The following is a 23,580-nucleotide window of genomic DNA, read 5'->3' as shown; positions in this document are numbered from 1 at the left end:
GAATTTCATGGAGGAAAAGATGTCCTGACCACACTGCAAATCATGCTAGAATGATTGTAGTTAAAGAGGCTGCTATTGCTTCAGCTGCAATGCAGCCAAAACCTAGAGGAAATTTAACAGTTAAAATCAGACTGTTTAAAGAAGTTACATGGCTTTGTGGATACCATTCATTAGTTTCTTTTTTAATGTGCACTACACAGCACTGATTAACGACTTGCAGTAGATGTGTGCAGTTTTTTCCCAGCAGTTTCATATAGCAGATTAAAAATTTAGAGAAGAGCTGCAGGAGTTTAACTGACACACAGTTCAAAAGCACTTTGTGTGTGACTTGCTGTAAAGTATGGTACTATATATCTGAAGCTTTTAGATGAACATTTCCAATATTGATTCAGTTAAATCTTGCAATAGGGTGCAATGTAACCAAAAAGAATATATATCAGATAATTTTAAAAGCAGGTGCCTTCCTTGGAACAGAGCAGATAAAATAACTTTTTTTTTTTTTTCTATTTGTACTCTAAATTTGCTATCAGCATAGCAAATGAAACATCTAGGAACATTCAAGTATCAGTGCTGTTCAGCTAGGTATGAAAAATATTAATCGCTCTGGATTACCAAGTTGTTTGTTGTTATTTTTGAGGAAAGCTTTTATTAAAAAGTAATCAGGCAAAAAAAAAAGTTTATAGACGGATTGACTGTTACTGGCATAACTCACCAAACAGAACAATAAATTGTAAAAATACTGCATATAATTGGATGGGTTTAAAATTTGAAATTTCAGACTGCCAGGCATCAATTTTCCTAGCTCTAACCAAGTCATGTTCAAGCCTCAAGGCCAACAAATTTAGTGCTCTTTTTTCAGAGGCACTAAGAAACTTTGCTACCACCACCAGCAGTTGCTTGCCCATGCAAGTACTGGCCTCCTACAGAGGCCAGAATGCTTTCTGTTGTTTGCTAAATTGGTGGCTCTGTGCCTACCCAAGACTCATTTCTGTTTCAGCCCCTCAGAGGTTAGGTTTCTAATAAGCCAGTCAGCTCAGTTTTGAAACGAGACTGGTAGCTTGGTCAATGTACAAAGAGCCATTCATTCCTCTTCGGTGAATCCTTCTCTTTCTTTGCTTTTCAAAAGAAAAAAAAAAAAAAAAAAAGCCAGAATTGAGTGATAGCTGTCAAACTGTAGAACTTCCTGTGGATGACTTTTCTAACTCCTCCACAGAAGAGCAGCAGCTTTTAACGTTCCTGCCTGATTTTTATTTGACTGTGAATTTGCCTGAGAACTCTTTTTTCTTTTGACCCTTCGTAGTCTCTCATCCTCCTGTCTGGTGTGGTTTACTGCTGGTGAGCAGAGGTATCTGCTGACACCAACTACTTTTTCTAAACAGTTATGTGTTTGTATCCTCCTCTCCTGCTTTTTGTACAACAGGCAAGCTGAAAAGCTGCTTCAGCGAGAAGCAGTGCCAAGGTTAGCTTCCAGTTGTCCATCTCAAATGAGGTTCCAGTCTCACAACAGTTAAAGTATGTTGAACCCAAGCTGCCTGGGTTAAAATTTCCTGTGTGTTTCAATTGTCCTAGCTCAACTTCATCTCATTCTTTGAACTCTTGAGGCTGCGGAAGACGTAAAAATGTTTGATGCTCATATCCTCTCTATCGAGTTACTCTAGAAGGACTGGGAACATTTGAAAGACCTGTGTTGGGTTCTGGCACAGAAAAAGTATCCTGATTAGTTCAGTTTTACCGTGTGTGTAACTTCTGCTCTATTTGTGCATGCAAGTTTTTGTAGCCTCTCTGGGTCTTAAAATTACGCATATGGTATTGCAGTTCCAGCTTCTGGGTGCTTGTTCAGTCACTTTGGAGGTTTCGTAGCAGAATGCTGTCATCTAAGTACTTGGGGGAAACATATCTCTGAGAACTACATGTAGGACAACTGGTAGCACTGTGCCATCTGAAGATCTCCTGAATGACTCCTGCATTGGCAAGCTAGAAGTTTAGTTTCAGTTACTCCTCGGAACCACAAATCTTTTTCCCTTCTGCTTTTCCCATATTTCATACAGTCATCCTTGCTACAGCTTCATGGTATGATTAAAATTGCTTGTAAATGTAGACTTTCTGACAGATTTAATTTGTAAAAAAAAAAAAAAAAAAAAAGAAAGAGTAATAGGTGATGTAAACTTGAGATTAAATTTAATGGATAACTTGTTAGATATTTCACCAGTAAAAAGTTCAGCAGAGGGCCCAAAATTGGAAGGTGCTATTTTAAAGTTTGTCGGCCATTGTGATGGTTGATGGCTGAAACTGTCCTTCATTTTTATGTCTTAAGTCTTCCCATCCGTTTTTCTTTAGAGCAGTGCTGGGGCTTTGTTAGTGGCAACTAGAATTCCAGCAAGTCAGTCTTTGGTGTTAAGAATAGAGTGGGAGTGGAATGCATTTATGCTGTAACAGAATAATAACATTTTCCTGAGAGAAATTGCAAGGGCCTGTTGAGAATTTCTTCAACACATTTCTGTCAGAAGCTATGGAAAGGCATTGTATTTGTGCTTCAATATGCTAAATAAGATGTATTTTAGACCTAAGAATGTTATGTTTCACTTGATTAGCCTAATAGTTGCAACCTACAGTTATATGGTACATTAGCTTTCAGTGCTGTATAATAGGACTGGCAGCATGGTGTCCCAAAAACTGTAATTGCGTGGGCTGCTGAACAGTCATAGAGAAAGCTGCACAAAAATTCTATTCTAGACAGAATTTTTTCATTTTAAAATTAATTTCACAACAAATTCACAGTTGGATGCCACTGCTTGTATTTCTAGTGAATCATACTCCAGAAAAGTAGTACTTTGCTTCACTAAAGCCTGCCACAAACAGTGCAGTGATATAAATCAGAAATTGGATATTTTTTAATTGTAATTTTTCAAAATACGGTACAGTTCTTAACTATGCCTGCAGGTCCTGACATTCAGATATGTTTGACTTTGACTCCACATGTGAAAATGAAAATCCTTTACAAATAAGACAGAAAGAAGGGCTGGGGGGAAATACCCTTTTTATTTATGTTCTATTCATGATAGGAAGCTGACTCTCTGACAGCAATGGTTGTCACAACACTAAGTATGTAATAACATAGAGCAAATCTGTTACACTGTTAGGTTTAATTTCTAGTCTAAGTTTACTGATGGTCAATTAATTTATACCTTTCTTTCTTGTGTTAGTATTGTTCTTCAGTTTAGCTAGTTCTCCCCTCCCTGTCTGGGTCCACTTACTGGCATTTTTGGAGTACAGTTGCACCTTTGTTCATCTTTTGGTTTGCTTAGTTTACCAAGACAAGGTCTTTTAGACTATTAGATGCTACAGTTAAGTCAACGACAGTTTCATTACGCAGACTGTCTCTGAACTGCATAGGTTAGAACAGTTTGTGCTGAATTATCTGCTCTTAAATTGCAAAACCTGTCTAAGAAACTGAGGAAATGCATGAGCTTGTGCTGAGCCCCCTGATCCTGCAGTTACAGCAGGACTGGACCTGCTATGGAAGGTCAGGAACACCTAATTAGTGGCACTGGGATTGCAATAAATAAGCTCTTTTAAGTTCTCAGTTCACCCATTTGTCCTTGTATGTGGTACAAGGATGCAAAATAAAATATGTCTGCTTATGCCCTTTCACTGAAGTTTTAAGTTAACAATTTTATTGTACCGTAGAATGGGCTAGCAATATGCAGTACTAAGCCACTGTCACTTCATTTTTACTATAGGTTTTCTCTCAATTCCATTTAGTCAATTCATTCTGAGTTCTTCAGCTAGAAAACATAAATGGCTGGTTTATGTCTTAGCTGTGCTAATACCAGACAATGGTATTTAACACCTGGTGCTGATGTTGCTGACATTAGTATTTCATGCTTGTAGAATAACGGTACCTCATTACGGTAACTCAGTGACTGACTCTTTAAGAAATATGTTATGGAAGGTTTCCACAGACACAGTTGATAGGCAACTTTTATTTAACACAGTCAAAAGTTGTTTAACTTGGGTGATCTCAGCAGCAGCAGACAGAATTAGCAGCTCCTATCCTGAGCCAAATTGCATGAACACATGAAAAGAGGCACGCTATCTCAGGAGTTTAGGTGGGATGAGTAGGGAATGAGGATTCTTCCTTGGAACCACATCACCCTCTTACACAACCCTCACCCTCTTACACAACCCACCCACTTTGGCCTCTATACATTCCAGTTTTTCACTCACCTCCTTGGTAACACTTATTCCCAGCTCAGCCTGCTGGCCTTCTCTCTGCAGGACATGCCCCTACCCTCTCTCTGTGCTTTCATTACAGCTCCCCAGCTGCACCAGAGTTTGAGCAAGATCCTTTGCTAGAGAACAGCTGGAGCCAAGAAAGGCTGCTTAGTTCATGAGTGAAATTTTGATAGACTGATGAACATGCTCTGGCTGTGTTCAGGTATCTGTACAGAAGGGAGACCGTCAAAGTCTCAATTTTGTGCAGCATTGTACAAAAGTAAAAACACACAGTTTCCACATGAAAGACCCTACTGTCATGAGATGATGCTGGTAGACAGCCAAAAACTGAATACTTCATAGGTTTGCAGACCAAAATCAACACCTTGCACCCTGAGGTGTACTGCAAACCAGTTTTCAAAATCTCCCTGTACCTCTTGATGTGATTTGCATACCACTGTTCAGTGCCTGGTCAAGTTGTATTTGCTTGTGGGACATGATACAAATTTTGTCCTCTGTAATAGGAAGCCTGCAGAAGACTTAAACTGGGGCAGGGTGAAGTAGAAGGAGGAAAACAGCCGAAGAGGAAAAAGGAAGGGGGTGTTGCATTTCCACATATACCTGTGATCTTTTGGTGTGGTTCAAGCAGTGGTGTGTAGCATTCTTTGTTTTGCAGGTTACAGGGGAAGAGAGAAAAAAGTCAGTTTCATAAAATTTCTGGTATTGCTTTATTCCTCCCTCCCTCCCTTGTTGCAAAAAATCACTAAGATAACAAGAATTTGTAAGTTTGCAACCTAGTATACTATGCTGTTTGACTTGTCCTTGGTTTATTTTAATTAAAAGAGTGACTGAGATTTTTCCAGGAACAGAATAAAGATAATGAGAAAAGGCATTAGGGATGTTTTGGAATGTGTGGGGAAAGGCTTGTATTTTTCTTTACCTTTTTCATTTGCATCTCCTCCAAGGTGAAAATAGAGCATTCCTTCTAAAAAGTTCTTAATTCTTTTGTATGTTCAGAAACCAAACTGCTTTTAGTGAGAGCAGTAAAATCTTTGACGTTTGCCTCTTCTCTATGAACTTTAGAAACAGACTGTCTCGATACAGAGGCCTGGGTGCAGAGCTGAGCTACGTCTCTCCCTCCGCTTTCCCCCCCCAGCACCCTTGCTTCCAACAGGAGACCCGTGATGCTCTGGGAAGCACCCTCCAACCTGAACTCCAGGCTGCGTTGCGTCACACAGTGTAGATGCAGGCGATGAAAGCGTTTGTACCTCATGCAAGGGGGTCCTTTTGTCCTCTTACAAAAATGTTAGTCTGTAATTGTCTAAGTAAGAAAGAACAGGTGTCTCTTTGAGATCTTGAGGCAATTTGTGGAACCAATGGTTAAAAAAAATAAGCACAACTGAGATGGCAGTTGTGAGACACAAGACTATTCTCCCATGGAATAATGCAGTTTGATGTTCTCAAGTAAATCCTTTTAAAGCTATTTTTCATAACAGGATTAAGTCGCTGCATTGGTGTTATCTGAGGAAAGGTGGAGCAAGTAAGATGAACTGATTAAAGGTTCACTTTGTAATTTTTATAACAGCAGCCTTAATCACATTGTGATCTCTGAGCTGTGTGGTCTCACCAGTCTTTGTCCATGATTCTCATCTTTTACTGTCGTTTGAATATACCGAAGGGAGTGATGGGGTCATTGCACTTTCTCCAATTCACACTAGAGTAACTGAAATCAGAAGTTGAGATCATGTGGATCAGTAACCCTCTCTCATTGCTTTGTGTTGCATTTCCAACATTTATGCATACTTTAAGTGAAATGTTTTCTAATTGGCCTTTGTCTACAAAGTGAAGTGGGGCAATTTTAGATTTTTGCCTATTTTAGATCTTCCACAACTGGCGTCCAGGTCTGGGAAGTTATTGCAGAATTACAGCAATGTAGGGAACTTGGAGCCTGTCCTAACTGAAGCATACCTTGCTGGATGTCCTTCTGGTTAGAATTTCATTTTTAGTATAAATTGACAAAAAGTTCATATGCTTTGTGAATAAAATGCTTATTTGACTTATCTACCTTCCCCAAGAGAAAATTTCTACTAAGGCATGACATCTCCTGTAAGATGCCCTGAGTAATATCTTCTGAACCACTTTCATAGAAATGAGCACTTGCTATTTCTATCTATAATAATAATAATTTACAGTCAGAGAAGCTGATAAAGTAGTATGATCTTCTTGAAGACTGTTGTACAAACAAAACCCCATCTTCTCTGTTTCTTTAGAACTTACCGAGCTGTCGTGCATGTTCTGTGCCATGGTATGTGTATTGTAGTAAGACATCCAGGATTTATTTTATAATAACACTAGTTTTTTATTAAATTGCGAAGTTGGTGAAATTGGGTTGCCAGAGAAAAAGAATACCGAAACAGGAACCTGATGGCTTTTTTAACCTTTTGCTGTAAGGAAATGTGCCTTTCTCCATTTGATTTGTAAAAGGAAATAGACTGGTGGTGTGGCTATGGAACTTTCTCTTTCTGCCTCTGATTGCAAAAGTGCTAGTGAAAGAATGAAGAAAAAAAAAAAAAAAAAAGTATTGAACAGTAGAATATTATGGCTTTGAGACAACAGAATGAAAGTAATTAATTGTGCTGTTTGTTTTGTTTCAGGTGTCAGAAACTATTTGAAAGAAGCATTAGTGAATATCATTGCTGTGCATGCAGAGGTGAGAAAAACTTCAGATTGTTTCATGTTTTCATCCATATGAATAATTTCAGTGTACTTTGCATGGTCAATCCTGGCTTTCATCACCCCTGAAAACTGTACCTCTGTTGAAGTGTCTTCATTACAGATGTAAGTGCTTTGGGTTAGGTTTAGCCAACCAAGTATGCAACTGCTAACTTTAAGGGCAGGAGGAGATGAACAGTTCCTGTTTATCCTCAGTAACACTCCATTACATCTTTTTGTTTCCCCTGTCTAATGAAGAGGAAAGACAAAGTCTAAAGCTCAGTTCTTCCCTTTACGTGTAGATTAGAGAGGGAGAGATATGATGCTCGCTTTCTCTGATTAACTTAATTTTCCACAACATCTGAAGATGAACTTGTGCTTCACTTTGGAAGAAATGTTCAACGTATGCCACTTGGAGTGAAAAGGCAATATGTGTGATTCTTGTATACAAGCTAAAAAGTGGAAACCTAAAACCAGAAAGTTTTATAGTCTCTGTATAGCACAAATTGTGTTTGAAATACTTAAGTAGGTAATGGCTTGTGATAGGGAGTGCATATTAAAATATTTTTATTAAAGTAGTATGCTTGCAGAGCTGCAGTTATTTGGCCTTTTGTAATAATATGCAGGAATTTTATATAGTGCTTTAAATTACAGCCTTGTTCTACATACTCCTTCCTTCTAATCATTAAGAGTATTACCAGATTACTTTTGTTCCTGGTACAAGCATTGGTAGTAATACCACTCTTCCCTTTCAAAATACCACAAGTATAGCTGCTCTACCTTTTCCATCTTAAATCTCATGAGATTCACTTGAGGTTTTTGTTTTATTCCTCCTTAAATTACAAGGATTTATATAAATTAAAATATTTTCAGAAACTTTAAATGTTGCTTGCAATATTTTTTTATTAAATTTTTCAGTATTTACTTATAGCAGTTTTCACAGAAGCATTGCTGATTTTACCAAATGCTTCCAAATGAGGGAATAAGCAACATCAAGAATGCATACCAATGCGACATTTGTTTTTAATGTTGTTTTTCAGTGTAATAGAAATTAATAAAAATGAGAGGTTTGGCTTTTAAAAAGTCAAAGGCATTTGGGAATTATTGAGCTAATCCTGTAAACATACGTACTTATTAAATTGCTGCAGCAGGAAGGTGCACTGCCTTTGACTTCATTGAGACCGATACTGATTTTGGCCCAAATAGTGTTGCCTCATGAATTTCTAGATGTGAATTATTACAGAAATACGAAAACGTGTGTCAAGATGAAACTCCCATTTCCACTATTTTCTGGTGAAATTCTGTAAGCTGGGTCAGATTTAAGTTTAGTTAGCAAGGCTGCAAGTTTCTGTAGTTTGAAACAGCAAAAATTAACCGTCAGCTGAACAGTGAGCATGGACTGAAGCAGAAAGAAAATTGTTCCTCTGCATTTGAATTCAAATTTAACTGAAATCAGAATAAAGGTTTCCTATTGCAAATTTATGATGATTCACCATTGCTGAGAATTTTTTTTCCTGGATTCTGTATAGTAACTTCAAGAGTGCTCATTGTGGGCACAGATATTCTCAGTAGAAGATTTTTGGGTGTATTCCTGGTATGTTTGTGTTGAATTGCTCAGTAATACTTGCTTCTGAATAAGATGACCCCTTCCCAATTCATTACTGGTTGGGTTTATTTTTTTTTTTATTTCTTACCATGCAGATAAGTATGTCACTTAGTTTTTGTGGGTTAAGACAGGCTGCGTGTTTGAATTGACAGTGATAACAGTCACCTGACATACAAGAGGTCAGTGTACTTAGGCTATGGTGCAGACCTGCCTTTTGGAACAGTCAGTTTTTATGGGATCCCTGCTACATAATTCATTACTTAAATCACTGAAAACTGTGTAGGAATCTTGCATTCTTCCCTCACCCCTCACCCTTAACTTACTTTTACACACATGTATGAATATCTTCTGTCAATTACTACATTGCCTTGTCAGACATGAAATCTAAATGTCACATAAAGCAAATGTATTCTAGCAAAAAATCATAAATCATTCCACTAAATTTTTTAGATCATTTTAAAGCAGAACTCAGGAGGGGGGAAGTGTTTAAAACTATGCAGTTCATTTTCCTTCTTGCACCACTCCACTCGTATCATCTTCAATTCCTTGTGTCATCTCCCCAACCTTGTGCAGGTTTAGTGCAGCCTTATGATCACCTTTAAGTCTTGACACAAGTTTGGTCCGTCTAACCTATAATCTCACTTCCTCCTATATTCCAACCTCTTGGCCTGCATTTTCCCCAATTTTGCGTAGAACAATCTTTTTTTTTTAATTCACCAACAACTTCTCGCTTCCTTAAAGCTCCCTTTAAGGAACATTGGTTTCTTCATGCTTTCCTTCAGCATAGATCTAATGTTTGGTTTTGTGTTGCTGTTGTGTTGCAGTTGCTACTCTGAACCTCAAATGGAGGATCCAAGTACCACTTTAAAAACTTATACAAATAAGCAGTTAAAAAAAATGGTCTTGATGCATGGAAAAAACAGTAAGGTGTAGTGGTTTTGCCAGGGAAGTAATAAATGGCAGCAGTGGAAGAATCTAAATAAAAATCCATTACATCACCATGCTCTCAAACCCTTTCAAAGGCTTATCTCTGCCACAGAGCATAAAGACACTAGCCATTTGTCAGTGGTCAAATATAAAATGTTCTAGAAGAAATAGCAAAATATGCGGGTAAAAAGTAGCTGAATATGTAATTGGGTCAGTCACACAAACCTGAATTAAAGGTGCTATCCTACAAAGCAGCAGTCTACATACTTGCATCCCTCAGCTGAGAGCACGTATTTTGAAGTCTAGCTGCTTTTAGGGATTGCAAGAAAGTTGTCATTATCACATATCATATAGCTAACATTGCTATTAACAGAGGTGATTGGTCAAAGAGCAGGGCAAGCATCAGAAGAAATCCTTCATATTCCAGTTGCTTTTGATTTTTTTTTTTCGTCCATTGATAAAAATGAAGTGGTCCTTTCAATCAAAGTGTTTAATGCTTTTTACTGAAATGTTACTGTAAAAAATATTTCTGTTAATATAGCTGTTGTGTTCATGATTCTTCATTCATAAAAATCAGGTGTTTACCATTTCCAAAGACTTAGTTCCTCGGGTAATGTCAAGAGTTGTAGAAGCAGTCTCTGAAGAACTGAGTCGATTGATGCAGTGTGTTTCATTCTTCAGCAAAAATGGAGCTTTACAGGTACCTGAATACTTTGTACTGTCAAACATCTGAATCTAGAAAACTAAGAATAACAGAGAGGGGTATAATCTGTGTATTTGTTGGATTTATTGGAGTAGTGAAAGCATGGAGATAAAAAGGATTAGTATGCAACCTATTTCAGATTTATGGATAAATAACCTTTGGGATACTGTTTCTTGGGTTTGATTATATTCTAGTGTTGTCTTTGTGTCTGAGTGCATAACAGGTTACTATATCCTATGAAATAAAAAGCATCATAATGGTATCTATTTGAAATGTCGTTAAATACTGTCTTTGGCCTGACATTAAAAATTACTTTAAAAGCAAAAACAATTATGTGATACTATGAAATTTTAAAATCTTGAAAATACAATACAGTAGGATCTTGCAGGTCTTTGCATATTAGTCACTTCTCTGTTACACTCTTTCTACATTAGCACTTCATTGCAGCACGGGTATAACACTTTTAGACTGCATTCTGCGGTTATGGCTGGATTGGTAGTTGCGCTTGCTATAGGATAAGTTTTAAAGGACTCTTAAGAAAAATCCTTTTTTTAAAAAATCACTTTGAGTCAATGATTGCTATGGCCATAATGGGCAAGAGTAGCAAACTCCCAATTATCTTTGTACACAACAGCATTCTTGAATTATAATGGGAAAATAATTATCAAATTGCAAGCCTCATTTTCCAGTTGCTGGTAGCAATTGCATTGGACAGAGAATTAATGTAGGAAGATCACAATCAAATCAGATTGACTGGCTATTTAAAACCAAATCAATGAATACCAACAAAGACCCGTATATAATTTTTGTTTGACTAGACAGACCACTGTTTGAACTTGCTGCCTAAACCCATAATTGAAAATATTCTCTCTCCATACTTTAAATTTGTCAGTAGTGGTCATTTTCTGTTCCTCAGAACATAGAAAATCTTGTCTGGCAGACAGCAGCAGTGTGAGTGTGATCTGAGTCTGGCTAGACTGATCAAAAAATATCCATTCCCAAAATGAAACCTGAATCTATATTCCTGCATCCCATAACCCACAGTTTTTCAGGGTTTGCCCTTCCACCATGTTTATTTAGGCTAAGGTACTAATGCAACACTTACACACTGTAAAACTGTGACACTTCCCCATGATACTTCTGCCTCCTAAAATGTAGGAAACACTCCAGAATCTTATGTGTAGGACTTCAGAAAGTCCAAGGCTGTTCAGCTTGGAGCATCTTGCAAAAACAGGTGAAACATTCTGTGACAAGAAAAGCATTTCTTACAAGTATAAAATCGGTGGGTGGCTATGTTGTATTTTGTTCCAGAAAGTTTTGGCACTAAAAAAGCATAAATCTCATCTAGCTTCCTACATAGGGCAGAGATAAGGGGAAGGCCTAAAAGCCAAAGCCTTTCATTAGAATGGAATTAGATGTCTGTGTTGTTTTGTTTTGGAAGATTAATGTCATATTAGTTGGGGCTAAATATAGATCAGTTTCTGTAATGGCTAACTGGATTGAATTTTATCTTTATAATGAACAAGGATGGAATATGAATTTGGATGAAGTTCACTTAATATTTTTAAATTAAATGACTTAAAGTATTGATCACATGCAGAATGTTTCTATTTCATATAAAACCTGTGATAATAATGATTGCTTTTCAAAGCCTGAAATCTGTTTAATCTTTGAGTTCATTCTCCACCATAGTTTGCCTAGGGGAAAATTAATACCTAGAGACTCAGTACAGTGCAGGAATAAAATCCCCAAGCTTATGTGCCCACCAGGTGACAGACAAGAAGCAGAGCATGATCATTTGACTTCCTCATCTGATGGAAAAAAATAAATTCAACAGGAAAACCAAGAATAAAGTGTGTATTGACAGATATTTGTACTCTCGTGTTTCCTTCCTCCCTGGCCAAGCCATGTTGTGAAAAATTAAGATCACTGTATTTAATTTAAAAAAAAAAAAAAAATAGACATATTAAGGCTGCATCCTTCTATCTTCTATCACAGTACAGAAAAGATGGAACAGAATTGAAGATTTATTACTGTTACTGAGAGACAAACCAATGTTTTTAGACTGCTACATAGTGACTGTACAAACAGTTTGACTTGAATCAAAAGTACAAAATTGTTCCCTTTAGCAGTCTCTTGACATAGCAGCGTGGCAACGCAAAATACAGGAAGCAAACTGTTAAAAGCCAAGGCTGCTTGCAACTGCAGTATGCAATAATATTTGCCTCTAAAAAAGATTAAGCTTTGGGATACTGGTATTCACTTGATGAAAGGACACTGTGTCATTGTTTTAATATCTTTATTTCTATCTTTAGGCAAGACTTGAAATCTGTGCGTTGAGAGATACCGTGGCCATATACCTAACACCTGAAAGCAAGTAAGATGTGCTGTAATGCCTGTTTGTCTGGTTTTTCAATGTAATGGAATCCTTGGTAAGCATGCAAAAGCACATAATGTAGATTAAGGATTAAGAAATTTTGTTTCAAACAGAAGATGTGCTGTACTAGGTAAATATAGAAAAAAACAGATTGCTAGCAAGGTTTTACCAGTTGAAAGAAAATAATTACTTTTTTGGGGTTTTACTTAAATTTATAGACACAAACTAGTATTAGCCACTCCAAAAAAAAAAAAAAAAAAAAAAAAAAAAAAAAGAAACACTAAAAATTCTTAGCAGCAGTACAGCTGCTGAGAGAAATTATGCTAAAGCAAGACAAAAACAGATGTCGCTGAGTTTTATCCATTTTTTCATAGCAGTCTCATAAAGCACCTAGCAAAGAACCTGCCAGGCACATCAAAGAAGCTACAGAACCAGACACAGTCAGGATCCCCTTACAGGGATATGGAGAATTAGGGGTCTCCACAAGCTTGTGCAATACCCTACTCCTGCTCCACACACCTAATCAGGGAAAGTGAATTCAGCTTCACACTGTCTGTTACAATGAAAGCCTTCAGAAGGCTTCCAGCGATTTATCATTTCTCAGTAAGGTCCAAGACCAAAGATAAATAGTGTGGGATGGACTCACACGTTAATATAAAGGGAGAAAGAAAAGCATTTAGTAGCATCAGTGGTTGATGTAGTCAAGGCATGTAAAAACAGACTGTGATAGCTGTCAGCAGTGTTGAGTAAAGTGGACTGATGTAAATTTCTAGGTGATTATGTTGGGGATTGGATATGGGCAGGTTCATTCATTGTTTTAATTATCTATGGTTCCGTCAGGATTGGCATTGCATGTTCCTGCAGATGGCAATTTGACCATCTTACCAATCAGCATTTTGTAGGAGACATTTCAGGGCTTGAGGGCCTAATATGTCTTCACAGTGTCACAGATAGTGTCCTATGGTGTCACTGCATTCCCCTTCAAAAGACTGTTCTCAGTGTCTGATAGTGATGACAACCTCTAAATGAAAACTACTTGGCACTGGCTCAGATTGGATAAAATGGAAGTGGTATTACCTCCAGTAAACGCCGGGGCAAAGCACAGTGAACCTGGGAAGCTGGAGCTTTATAGATGCCTTTTTGTTCCTGGACTTGTCGCTTGTAGTAGTTGCCACAAGTCATTGTATTAATCTTCTGCTGACAAGATTGTAGCTATCTGTGCAGGTCCTGCATTGTTCCCTGCACTTCTGTTCCACATCTGCTGCCCAGGGAGGGGTGGAAACCCCATTTTTGGAGTTACTCAAAACTTGACTGGGTAATGCCCTGATAAACCACCTCTAACCTTGAAGCTGGCCTTACTTTGAGAGGGAGGTTGAACCTGAAGACCTCCAGAGGTCCCTTCCAACCTAAATTATTCTGTGAAACCTGTTACCTCAATGCAAACCTACTGTAATTGTCTCTGTAGGCCCCCTTCTGTAGGGGAGAATGCCATGACCTGTCTACTGAGCACAGAAAGCCAAAATCAATGTTTTAACTGTGCTTCATAGTCTGATGGTCACTTAGTTTGAGGAAGAAGGCAGGCTGGCAATTATCTGTAGTTCTTGAAGAGTCCAGGGTGTCAAGCAGACTCTTAAATCGGCTGCTGACATAACATTTCCTGTTGATGTATGGTCTATATCACATTAGGAGTGTCAACAGACCTGCTTGAATCCATGACCACTTTATGTTCAATTTGCACATGAATGTCAGGTCTCAAGTTAATATATTGTTAATTTATTGAAATAAGAATGGATAAAATATAGCATATCTCCATGGCATTTATAGAGAGAAACTGTGGAATATGAGTATTTTTGTTTTCCTTGCAGCTCAAGTTTTAAGCAAGCTTTGGAAGCCTTGCCTCAGCTCTCAAGTGGAACTGACAAAAAGTGAGTGTAATGCACCTTATTTTCTCCTTTCTGGTCTTTGGAGCCATTGCTTTTTACTCAGGTATCAGAGATAAGAGAGTCATAAGAGAGTTAACGTTCACTGTACTTGACCCTTCTGAATTACACAGCAGAAGCCTCTTTGGACAGAGTTGAGTAGAAGCTAAGTCCTTCTTCATCGTAGCATATTAAATTACACAGAAGAGCTGATGGCTTTATGGTGTATGCCTCTTGCCCATCCTAGTCTTATCAATTCAATATAGCTTTGTATTTATTTAGTAATTTCAGTCTATTTTAGCCTTCCTTGTTAATCTTAAAATTTCTGTGAGGTCCATTGTCTTGTCTTACTGAATTTAACAGCAATAAAAAAAAAAAAAAAAAAAAGCCAAGGAACAAAGTCCAAGCTTTTGCCAAGTGATATATGGAGAACTCTCAAAACTGGCCTGTTTCATTTTAAAAACAAAGAAGGGTCTGTGGTTCATTCTTATCATCAGGAGGAGTTTTGGGTTCCTCCTTCCCCACTGTAGCAACCTTTGACAACCAAGCTGCTTTGCTGCATCCAACCTAGTATTTGGTAGTCTATTTTACAAGTGTAACTTAATAAAAAGTAGTATGGTAAAACTAGGATGCATTTGTAATGAGTGTATAAGTATAGATGTTTTGAACTTGAGATTGGTATTACAGTACTTTCAGGAGCTGAACTGCATCAAATCAGTTTGTACTTAACAGTCAGAATTTAGAATGTTTTGTAGACGCATGAAGAGACTGTGCAGCTCATGGTCTGTGGACTGTGCCTTCTTCCAGATGGCCTCTGTCTATTTATTCAAACCTACTCTTCACTAGCCACAGCAAGTCTCAAGATACCTCCTTGCCTTACTTAGCTCTTATGCTTTACTAAACATAGGAATCGGTTTGGAGTAAGGAGAGTTCTTTCAACTCAAACTTTCTGAAACACCTGTAGAATTTATGGGTTTTTTCACATAGTTATAAGCATTTGAGCTTCATGGAAGAGATGAGAGTCAAGAACTGCATCATTTTACATCTGCCTCGGAGTTCTGAGCCCTATACAGTGCAAAACTTGTTCCGTTTCCTAGGTTGTTATACCGTAATTGTCATCATTCCAGGCAGCTCATTGTAATCTACACATATTTGCATAAAATAACACACATTTGTGCACTGATTTAGAGTTGTTCATTTCCGTTCATTCAGTCATTACTATGATACTGAATGATGAATGTGACCATAGTCATCTTCCAGAGGACCTGCTGAGGAAGCAGATACTGATTTTGTGGTTCAAGTTGTTGTTCTTGGGTTGGTTTGGGTTTTTTTAACATACAGTATAATTTAGTGTGTTATTGGCTGTTCAATAATCACAGCTTGCCAAAAAGTTGAGGTGATACACGTCTACTCAATCTGGCTTGGTTTTGAAATAGAGGAAAAAGTTCAGAGAACACATTCTTCCCTAGAAGGCAGGGAAAATAAAACAGACAGGCAAGACTGTAAAACTTCATGATGCATCTCCACTGTTACAGTAAATATCTCCTATAACAGAGCCATCAACACCCTTGGTCTATACCTGTAGTTTGTGGAATATAATAAATTTACCCTCTGCACCAAGTGCCTTCTTGGCAGATATGTAGATGTAAACAAACCATTGTTATGCTCCAAAATGAACTCACACATAGTTTGTTATCTATGAAGGACTGAAAGAGATAGCTGCCAGTGAATTAACGTTTCTCTTAGAATAGTCATACCATCATGACAACAATGATACTTAAGAGAAATCAAATAAATACCTTCCAAAGACAAGTCTGAGAACTGAAATTTGCAATTCAGCTGCACATGAAAAGCCATAGCCTTGATAAGGGATGCTGGTTTTATGGTACACAGTCTGGCAGTTTCTGGATTTTCCTTACAGAAGTATCTTATGACACTCTCTACCAGTCCTTTTGCCGTTGTGTTTTACAAATATGTTTCTGTCAAGATGATGTTCTTTATCTGGAAGTAAAGCCATATAAAGGGCTTATTTTATCACTTTGATAAAATCTCTGTGGCTAAGTCCTCCCTTGGCCACAGATCATCCTGACATATTGGTATACTTCAAAATATCTATATTATTCAGACATTTGAATAGATCCAAATTTAGGCCCTTTATTTAAGCAGACAATGTACTTGAAGTCACAGACAGAATAGCCAAAACTATTAGTAATTGTTCCCTTTTCTGAATCTGCCAAAGTTGTAACTATTTTCCTTTTACAGGTTACTAGAAGAGTTACTAAACAAATTTAAAAGCAGCATGCACTTGCAGCTGACCTGTTTCCAAGCTTCTTCATCAGCAATGATGAAAACATAGACAATGACACAATGCAATCAACTCAGAAGAGAAACGTGCTTAAACATCACCCATTTTTTCTGTACTTCATTCCTTTGAAGACTGAAGAGAACAAAAGGAATTTCAGTGAAAACGAAATTGAGATACAGCTCTTTGAGTAATGGTATGGGGTATCTTGCTGAGTGAGACTTCTGGTCATAAATACCTTTGATAAAGTGGTTTTCTGTCTACTGTATTTCATTCTGTGGAGGGGATTAAGCCAGTTTTGTTTATAGACACTATTCTTGGTTGTATTTGAAGAAATATTCATTGGTGTGCTGCAATCTGTTTCATTTGTTAAAAATATATTGAAAGGTATTTCTAGCAAATGTCACCTTAAATTTGCGTATTACTCATGTTGATCAGTGTATCAATCTGTTACTTTTTAAATGTAGAGTGATACTGATGTAAGTGACTGGAAGACTCAACTTCTGTAAACTATTGAGATATAATAAACATTACTACATACAGCTGACTAGTAAGTGTTCAGATACAGTATGGAGGACACTGCTGCTTTTGCATTTAAAAATTACCACTTTTTTCTGTTTTCATCTACAGTTTTAGTGGTCGTAAGTCTGATTTCTTGGGAGGCTTTTATTTTCTTGCTTCTTTTTTAATTAAACACGTTCCTACCTCTTTAGTTTCTCCCTTCTATTGGAATATGGATGATAATATTCACATTTGAAATAAGGTCTCCTTTCATTGGCATTTAATAGAAAAACACTTCAAGTTTCTAAGATTAGTAGAAGTCTTTTTAAAAAACATTCAAGTAAAATATTCTTTGGTGTTAAGGAGTAGAACAGTTTATAGCCTCTTGCATACTCAGAAGTAAGGAGGAGCACAGTATGTCCTTGGTTTTGCTGCTTCCTCCTTACTCCTGTCTTGTCTTGTTCTTACAGGCTTACTACCACAGTCTTCCTCTTCCCTCCTGTTAGTAAGTCCTCTTTTCACCACCAGTTACTGAATTTGTGTGGAGAGGAACGGGGATTCAGGAGGAAAAAACAATTTTGCTGCCATTAAGATATAGTTACACAAATATCAAAAACCATCTTCCCAGCGGGGAGGATTTGACACGGACTTTCATTTTGGGACTTGATGTAAAGTGCAGTAAACTATGACAGAGCAAGTAATAGAAAGTGGTCTTGTTTTGGGGGCTGAGGGATGGATTTAATTTAAGAACCGAAATCATGACTTGCAAGTAAATCATTCAGTCATAACATATTCTTTCTGTATTTACAGTCACTTTGAGGGGGATTTTTCAGAAACAGTGTCCTGAGTTTTCAAACAATTTTTTAATGTCAATTTTTTTTCTTTTACCTGTTCAGTTACATGCTTTAAAAATACAATGTACAGTTCCTGTAATAGGAAGTACTGAAGAAACGGTTTGATGTACATGTATTTACTAGTAAAAAAAAAAAAAATGTGTGTAACTAGTAGTAGCATGTTGAATGGAAGTTTGAAACTTCAAATATACGTCATTATTGGCTTTAAGGAAGAATTGGTAAAAACCTGAAGCGTTGTTTTGTTAAATGTCCATTCTAAGCTGGTCATAGTCTCAGCTGCTAGTATTAACTGAAATAGTCATCCAGTTAGCTCAATCTGTAAAGGATTTCACTTCAGAAAAATAAAATAATAAGAAATAAGGTCATAAGCACTACTTGAATTCCTCGCTTTCCAGGAAATGTGATTTCTTTGTGAATTTTTCCAGTCTGTATTGTCTACATTTGTATCAGACGTGTTCCTAAGTATTGGAAACATATTTTATCATCTGTACCAAATTAGTCTATATTCAGGCATTTCTTTATTGTAACATCATTCTCTTACTCATCTTCTGTTACAACAGCTTGATGCTTGTCTTTAACCTGAAGTCAGATGTTTCTGTTTAGTTGCCTTTTGCAAGTAACACTTCAGAACATGTCATTGAGAACAAAGAGAATAATGTGTAAGGGATCAAAATATTACTTGGATTTGACCTGATATGAAATAAATGCTCACAGTCATGTCAGAGCACTGAATTTCAATGAATCCACTTGGAATTAAGGAAGCCAGTGAGCATCATGCCACAACAGGATGTATTGGAATCCCTTTGCAGGGAAGGAGAGTTGGGGCTGCTGAGGCTTCACAGCCAACTTACAGCAGGCTGCAGTTCCTCTGAAAAGATGATGACAAAAAACAAGAAGTGGTCAGTGTGGTTTTCGAAACAAAAAAAGAAAAAAACCTGTTCAAAGATACAGTGAGGTTTAAAACATATTATTGGAAGTGAAGAAGAGGGGGAGACCACACCAAAATACACAATCAGTTAGGGCTTGCAGACAAAAGAGAGTCAGCAAGGAAATCAAAGTAACAGAAGTGAAAGGCTCTGACATTTAAAGCAAAGGTAAATGCTGAAAGAAGTGCAAGAGAAAATAAAGTTATTACATGCACTTTTAACCTCTAGAAAAATCTAAAATCAATACAGACTGAGAAAAAAAATGACACTAAAAAATCTGGAGAGCTTTATTTCTCATTTGGGAGAAAAATTTAGGAAGTAGTAAGGCTGTAAAATATATCTTGCTAAAAGTAGTTAAGACTATAGGAAAATTCAAATGTAATATGCTCTGTTGAGATATTCAGCCTTTGGAGATGTTGAGGGATTCTGCTCATCAGAGTGCATTTGAACACTTATTTTGAGTAGTCATGAGTAGTTCAGGAGGTAGGCAAAGAAGTAATAAAAAGCAGATACTGTATCAATATAAGGGGCATGGGGGGTACACACACAGCACAGAATAAATATTTAAATCCTCCAGTAAAATGATGGAAAAAAGGAAAAAATTCATTACATGCCTGGGTGTTAATGAAGTAGATCGAATAAGTAGCATGAAACAGTGAAGAAATCCTGCCCCTACTCACCCTCAAAGTGTTTCTTTTTTGAACATACTTTCTAAAGAGTATAGATTTATGAAATGTGCTTATAGTGTGTCATTGTCAAACACCTTCGTATAGCTTTTGAAAAGCCACTTAGAGAGTTCAAGAATGTAAACAGAACCCTAGTCCTGCAAAGTTTCACATACGCGCTGAATTGCAAGCACATGAATAGACGTGAGACTACTCTCGAGATGCTGCGCGCACGTGCCTGTCTTGTGAGGATCAGGAAAGTTGTGTTCTGTGGACTAAACCTCTTGCATCTTCCTCTAGCTGCATGAGAAGGCTGAGGACTCCAGCCAATTTAATTTCACTGTATGGCAACAGAGAAGGAGATGAGAAATGCAGGCAGTGAGTGCTGCAGGGTTAGGCTTTGTAGGGGCACTTCTGGCTGCAGAGGTCGTGGGCAGCCGTTGGCTTGTAGGAGCAGGTCCAGCCTCCCAACCCTTGCCAAAGTTACTGCATCTCCCTGAAGAGAAGGTACTTTGTTGAAGGAGAGATTTTTTTTTTTTTTTCTGCTTTCTACCCAGACAGCCTTTAGCTATCCAGACCTAAGGAAACATTTCTGAAGCAATAGCATGTTTCTGTGATTGTACTGGCAAGTAGAAAGATATACATAGAATAAAGCCATAAAAACTAGCATAATACTGTACAGAGCATGGAGCTGAAAGAAAAATAAACTTAGTTATTATTTATTCTGATTCTACTTTAGTTAAAAATGCTCCTATGTATATTCAGAAAAAACAAGAGTAAGAACTGATTGTTGATACAAAGGAAGGTATAATGGCAATTAATGCTTAAAAAAGAAATACTACAATGGAATTTCTTGAATCTCTTTGGCTGCTAAACCTACTAAATAGCATGCAGAAAGCCCCTCACCTGTGAATGTCTAACATTTAGCTAGGCAAAGCCCTAGGAAATAGATCACAAAGAATATGCACAAATTTAACTCCTTTTTAACTTTTAATGTAGTCACAAGCATTTTTTGTTTCTAATCCAAGAGCAGGTAGAAGATTGCAATTTCATAGATGCAATTTTGGCCTTGTGACTAAGGAAATGTCAGGACAAGAATCTTTTGCCATGGTTACACCTAATCATCAGAGACAATGCTACACAGGGAATTTATACTTCCTAACCTACTGTCAGACCATATTTAAATCAACTGCAGCCAACTTCTTTGGACCTGACCTGCTAAAATACTCGAAGCACTGTGATTTTCCTGAGAATTGATTCAACAGTGATTGTATCAATGAATGCAAATATTGATCTTTGTTTCCAAATAGGTGTTTGAACTCACTAGAAATGAGGGAGTTTACATGTATCACACACCATAAATGTACTGCTTTTTTGCTGGTTTCAGTCTACATCATCTCTAAAAATTAGAAGGAAAAGATCCTTAACCTCATCAGAGTACATCGAAACTGAAAAATGAATGCAGTGCTCCTGCTGAAGCCTGAGATTCAAAATTCAGATCTGGATCTTTTTTTTTTCAAAGCTTTGGCTCTCTGGATCTGACTGCTTGGGTGGATCTTGTCCCGGGGCAGAAAGAAGGACCCCTGAGGTATATAACATCTGCAGCCTCTTTCTGGCTGTTGGGAATTGTAGTTCCTGCACGACACTTAAAATTTTACCATCAGTCAGGAGTGAGTAATAGGCTGTGATGACTGTCAAAACAGGTAATAGCACATGCATTATTTAACTAGTAAGACACTAATATGTTTTGAATTAGTTGGGCTTCGAGGCAGGTTAAAATATTTGGGGATTTGTTAAATATGATGACAGGCTTCAAGTAGGACTTTGGTTCACTGGGCTTTTGGAATTTCTGGCCTAGCCATGTACCTAGAGGAGTTCTGGGTGAAAACCCTTACCCAATTCAAAAAAAAAAAAATAAAACAAACAAAACATTATAACTTGTAAATTTGTTTAAAAGATTTTTAGGAGAGAATCTGGTGGGTTTACAATTCACAGGGAAAACAATAACAAAAAAGTCCCGCTCTCACATTTATCCCTACTTACATTCCAGCCTGTCCATATATTGATAAACAGATGGCTCAATTTACCTGCTATATGTGTCCTCATCAGCAGTTTTCCTGTGCTTCTGTATTAGATGTTAGTATGAAGTGTGTGCATGTTATGACTGCTTCTGCACTGTTGACACATGGCATTGTTTCTTTAACATTGTTAAAGGAAACCATAAAAAATGCTAGATGGTAAATTATAGGCAAAAATAATTTTGAACAAGCTGTGCTACGTGTTAAGAGTATTTGCCTTCGTGTGGTTGACAGCTTGTTTTCTGACTTTGCAGTATCTACTAAAGGTTTTTTTGGCATGAAATAAAAGGGAAAACTGGGAATAACAGGGAACACAGTTTCATCAGGGAACATGATAGCCATTTCTGTCTTCACCTTTTTTAAGTTCTGTTTTTTAACCCCAGCTGGGGATAAACCATGACAATATAGTGCTGCCATAGGTTACAGAGGAGATTGGTTCATCTCCCTTTCTCTTTGTGCTATTTGAGCTTCAGAGCTCTAAAAGCTTGTCTTTAATGAAGATAGTAAGAAAGTGTGTCCAAGATGGTATATCTATTTCAGAACAAGGTGTTTATCATGTAAATTATATACTTCTTTCAGTTTTACTTGACAGCCCAAGGGGGCTTTCATTTGGAGAGTCATCAAAGCACCCTTGAATTCCTTTAAAATCATGTGTGTTGGTGAGTAACAAATGACACGGTTTGCGACATTTATCATTGCACAGAACAGCAAGGGAAACTTGCTGCTTCTGGAGTAGCAGCACTAACAGATCTGCTGCAGTTTATTTTTGGGATCAAACAGGGGGGCTCCTTTATTGCACCTAATTTCTTCTAGTCTGAACTCCCAAGAAGATGTCTGTGTTCCTTTTCTCTCATGCCCTCACTATTTAAAGGCTTGTAATAGATTTTGTACAACTCTTCTGCAAGCAGCCCTCCTTGAGGTCAAGACCAAGTAAGGGAAATCTTCAGCCAAATTCCTTTTGAATTGGAAAATTTAAACAACTTGCAGAAAAAGGAGTAAGACAATGGAAAGTGGAATCCAGCCTTATTTGTAACAGATGCTATTAACACATGCTTAGTTTTATAGCCTATTTTGGCTTTCGCTTCTTTCTTCTGAAATAACTTTAGTATTAAAAGTTCATTGCCAGTCCCAGGCAAAAGCACCTAGATGAAGTGGGCTGATTGTCTCAATATAGCTCATTAAAAAATGCATTAAATACAAATCAAGGATTAAGAATTATCTTTTCCTTTATTCCTGAAATGGGCTTGGGGGTGCAGGTGGGGGGAAGGACAACTTTGCTGAGCACTTCTGTGTGTTGGTGATACCTGTGTGGTGAAATCATTGCAGTTCTGATGGGACTGCAGATAACTGGGAGGCTCTGCACACACTCAGACCCGAAGCCCAGCACACCTAGCTATTTCTAGATGCACAATGATCTAGAAACAACTATGAGAGTCTTCATTTCAGTGTCAGGGGCTTTCATGCTGCAGTACTAAGGCAGCAAAATTTTTGTGGCCACAGATTCTGCTTCAACCAAGTGAAGTACACCCCTTGCTTTTCTTGGTTCATAAGCAGATTTTTTAGCACAGAATGTCAAATCAGATAATTTATAAAGTAAAATTAGCAAAATGAGACTGTCTTCCTCACTGCTCATTACTCATTTTTTCTGATAAATTTCACTCATTTAACTAGATTGTACTTCTGCTTGCAGAGGGGCTTCCCCTTCCAGCTTATCTTTTTAGATATTCAGTAGATAATTAAAATTCAAAATGTTAACGGTGATAGTTATTTTTAGAACCTAACATAAATACGGGCA

At 37.4% G+C, this 23,580-nt stretch overlaps 1 protein-coding gene across 1 annotated transcript in view; it reads left to right on the top strand.

Annotated features, from left to right (window-relative positions):
* The window catches only part of EXOC2 (exocyst complex component 2), a 130,350-nt gene extending 111,860 nt beyond the window's left edge, over positions 1-18,490 (top strand). The window contains exons 24-28 of the mRNA XM_042806646.1: positions 6,870-6,925; positions 10,038-10,160; positions 12,479-12,540; positions 14,406-14,465; positions 16,722-18,490. Coding sequence (XP_042662580.1) covers positions 6,870-6,925; positions 10,038-10,160; positions 12,479-12,540; positions 14,406-14,465; positions 16,722-16,815 — 395 coding nt within the window. The 3' untranslated portion in view covers positions 16,816-18,490. The remainder of the gene's footprint in view (positions 1-6,869; positions 6,926-10,037; positions 10,161-12,478; positions 12,541-14,405; positions 14,466-16,721) is intronic.
* The last annotated feature ends 5,090 nt before the right edge of the window (positions 18,491-23,580 follow it).

This window comes from Tyto alba, unplaced genomic scaffold (genome assembly GCF_018691265.1).
Source record: "Tyto alba isolate M040663 unplaced genomic scaffold, T.alba_DEE_v4.0 Super-Scaffold_48, whole genome shotgun sequence".
NCBI classification, from domain to species: Eukaryota; Metazoa; Chordata; class Aves; order Strigiformes; family Tytonidae; genus Tyto; species Tyto alba.
The sequence above is the reverse complement of the archived record's forward strand: the minus strand, read 5'-3'. Positions and strand labels throughout refer to the sequence as shown.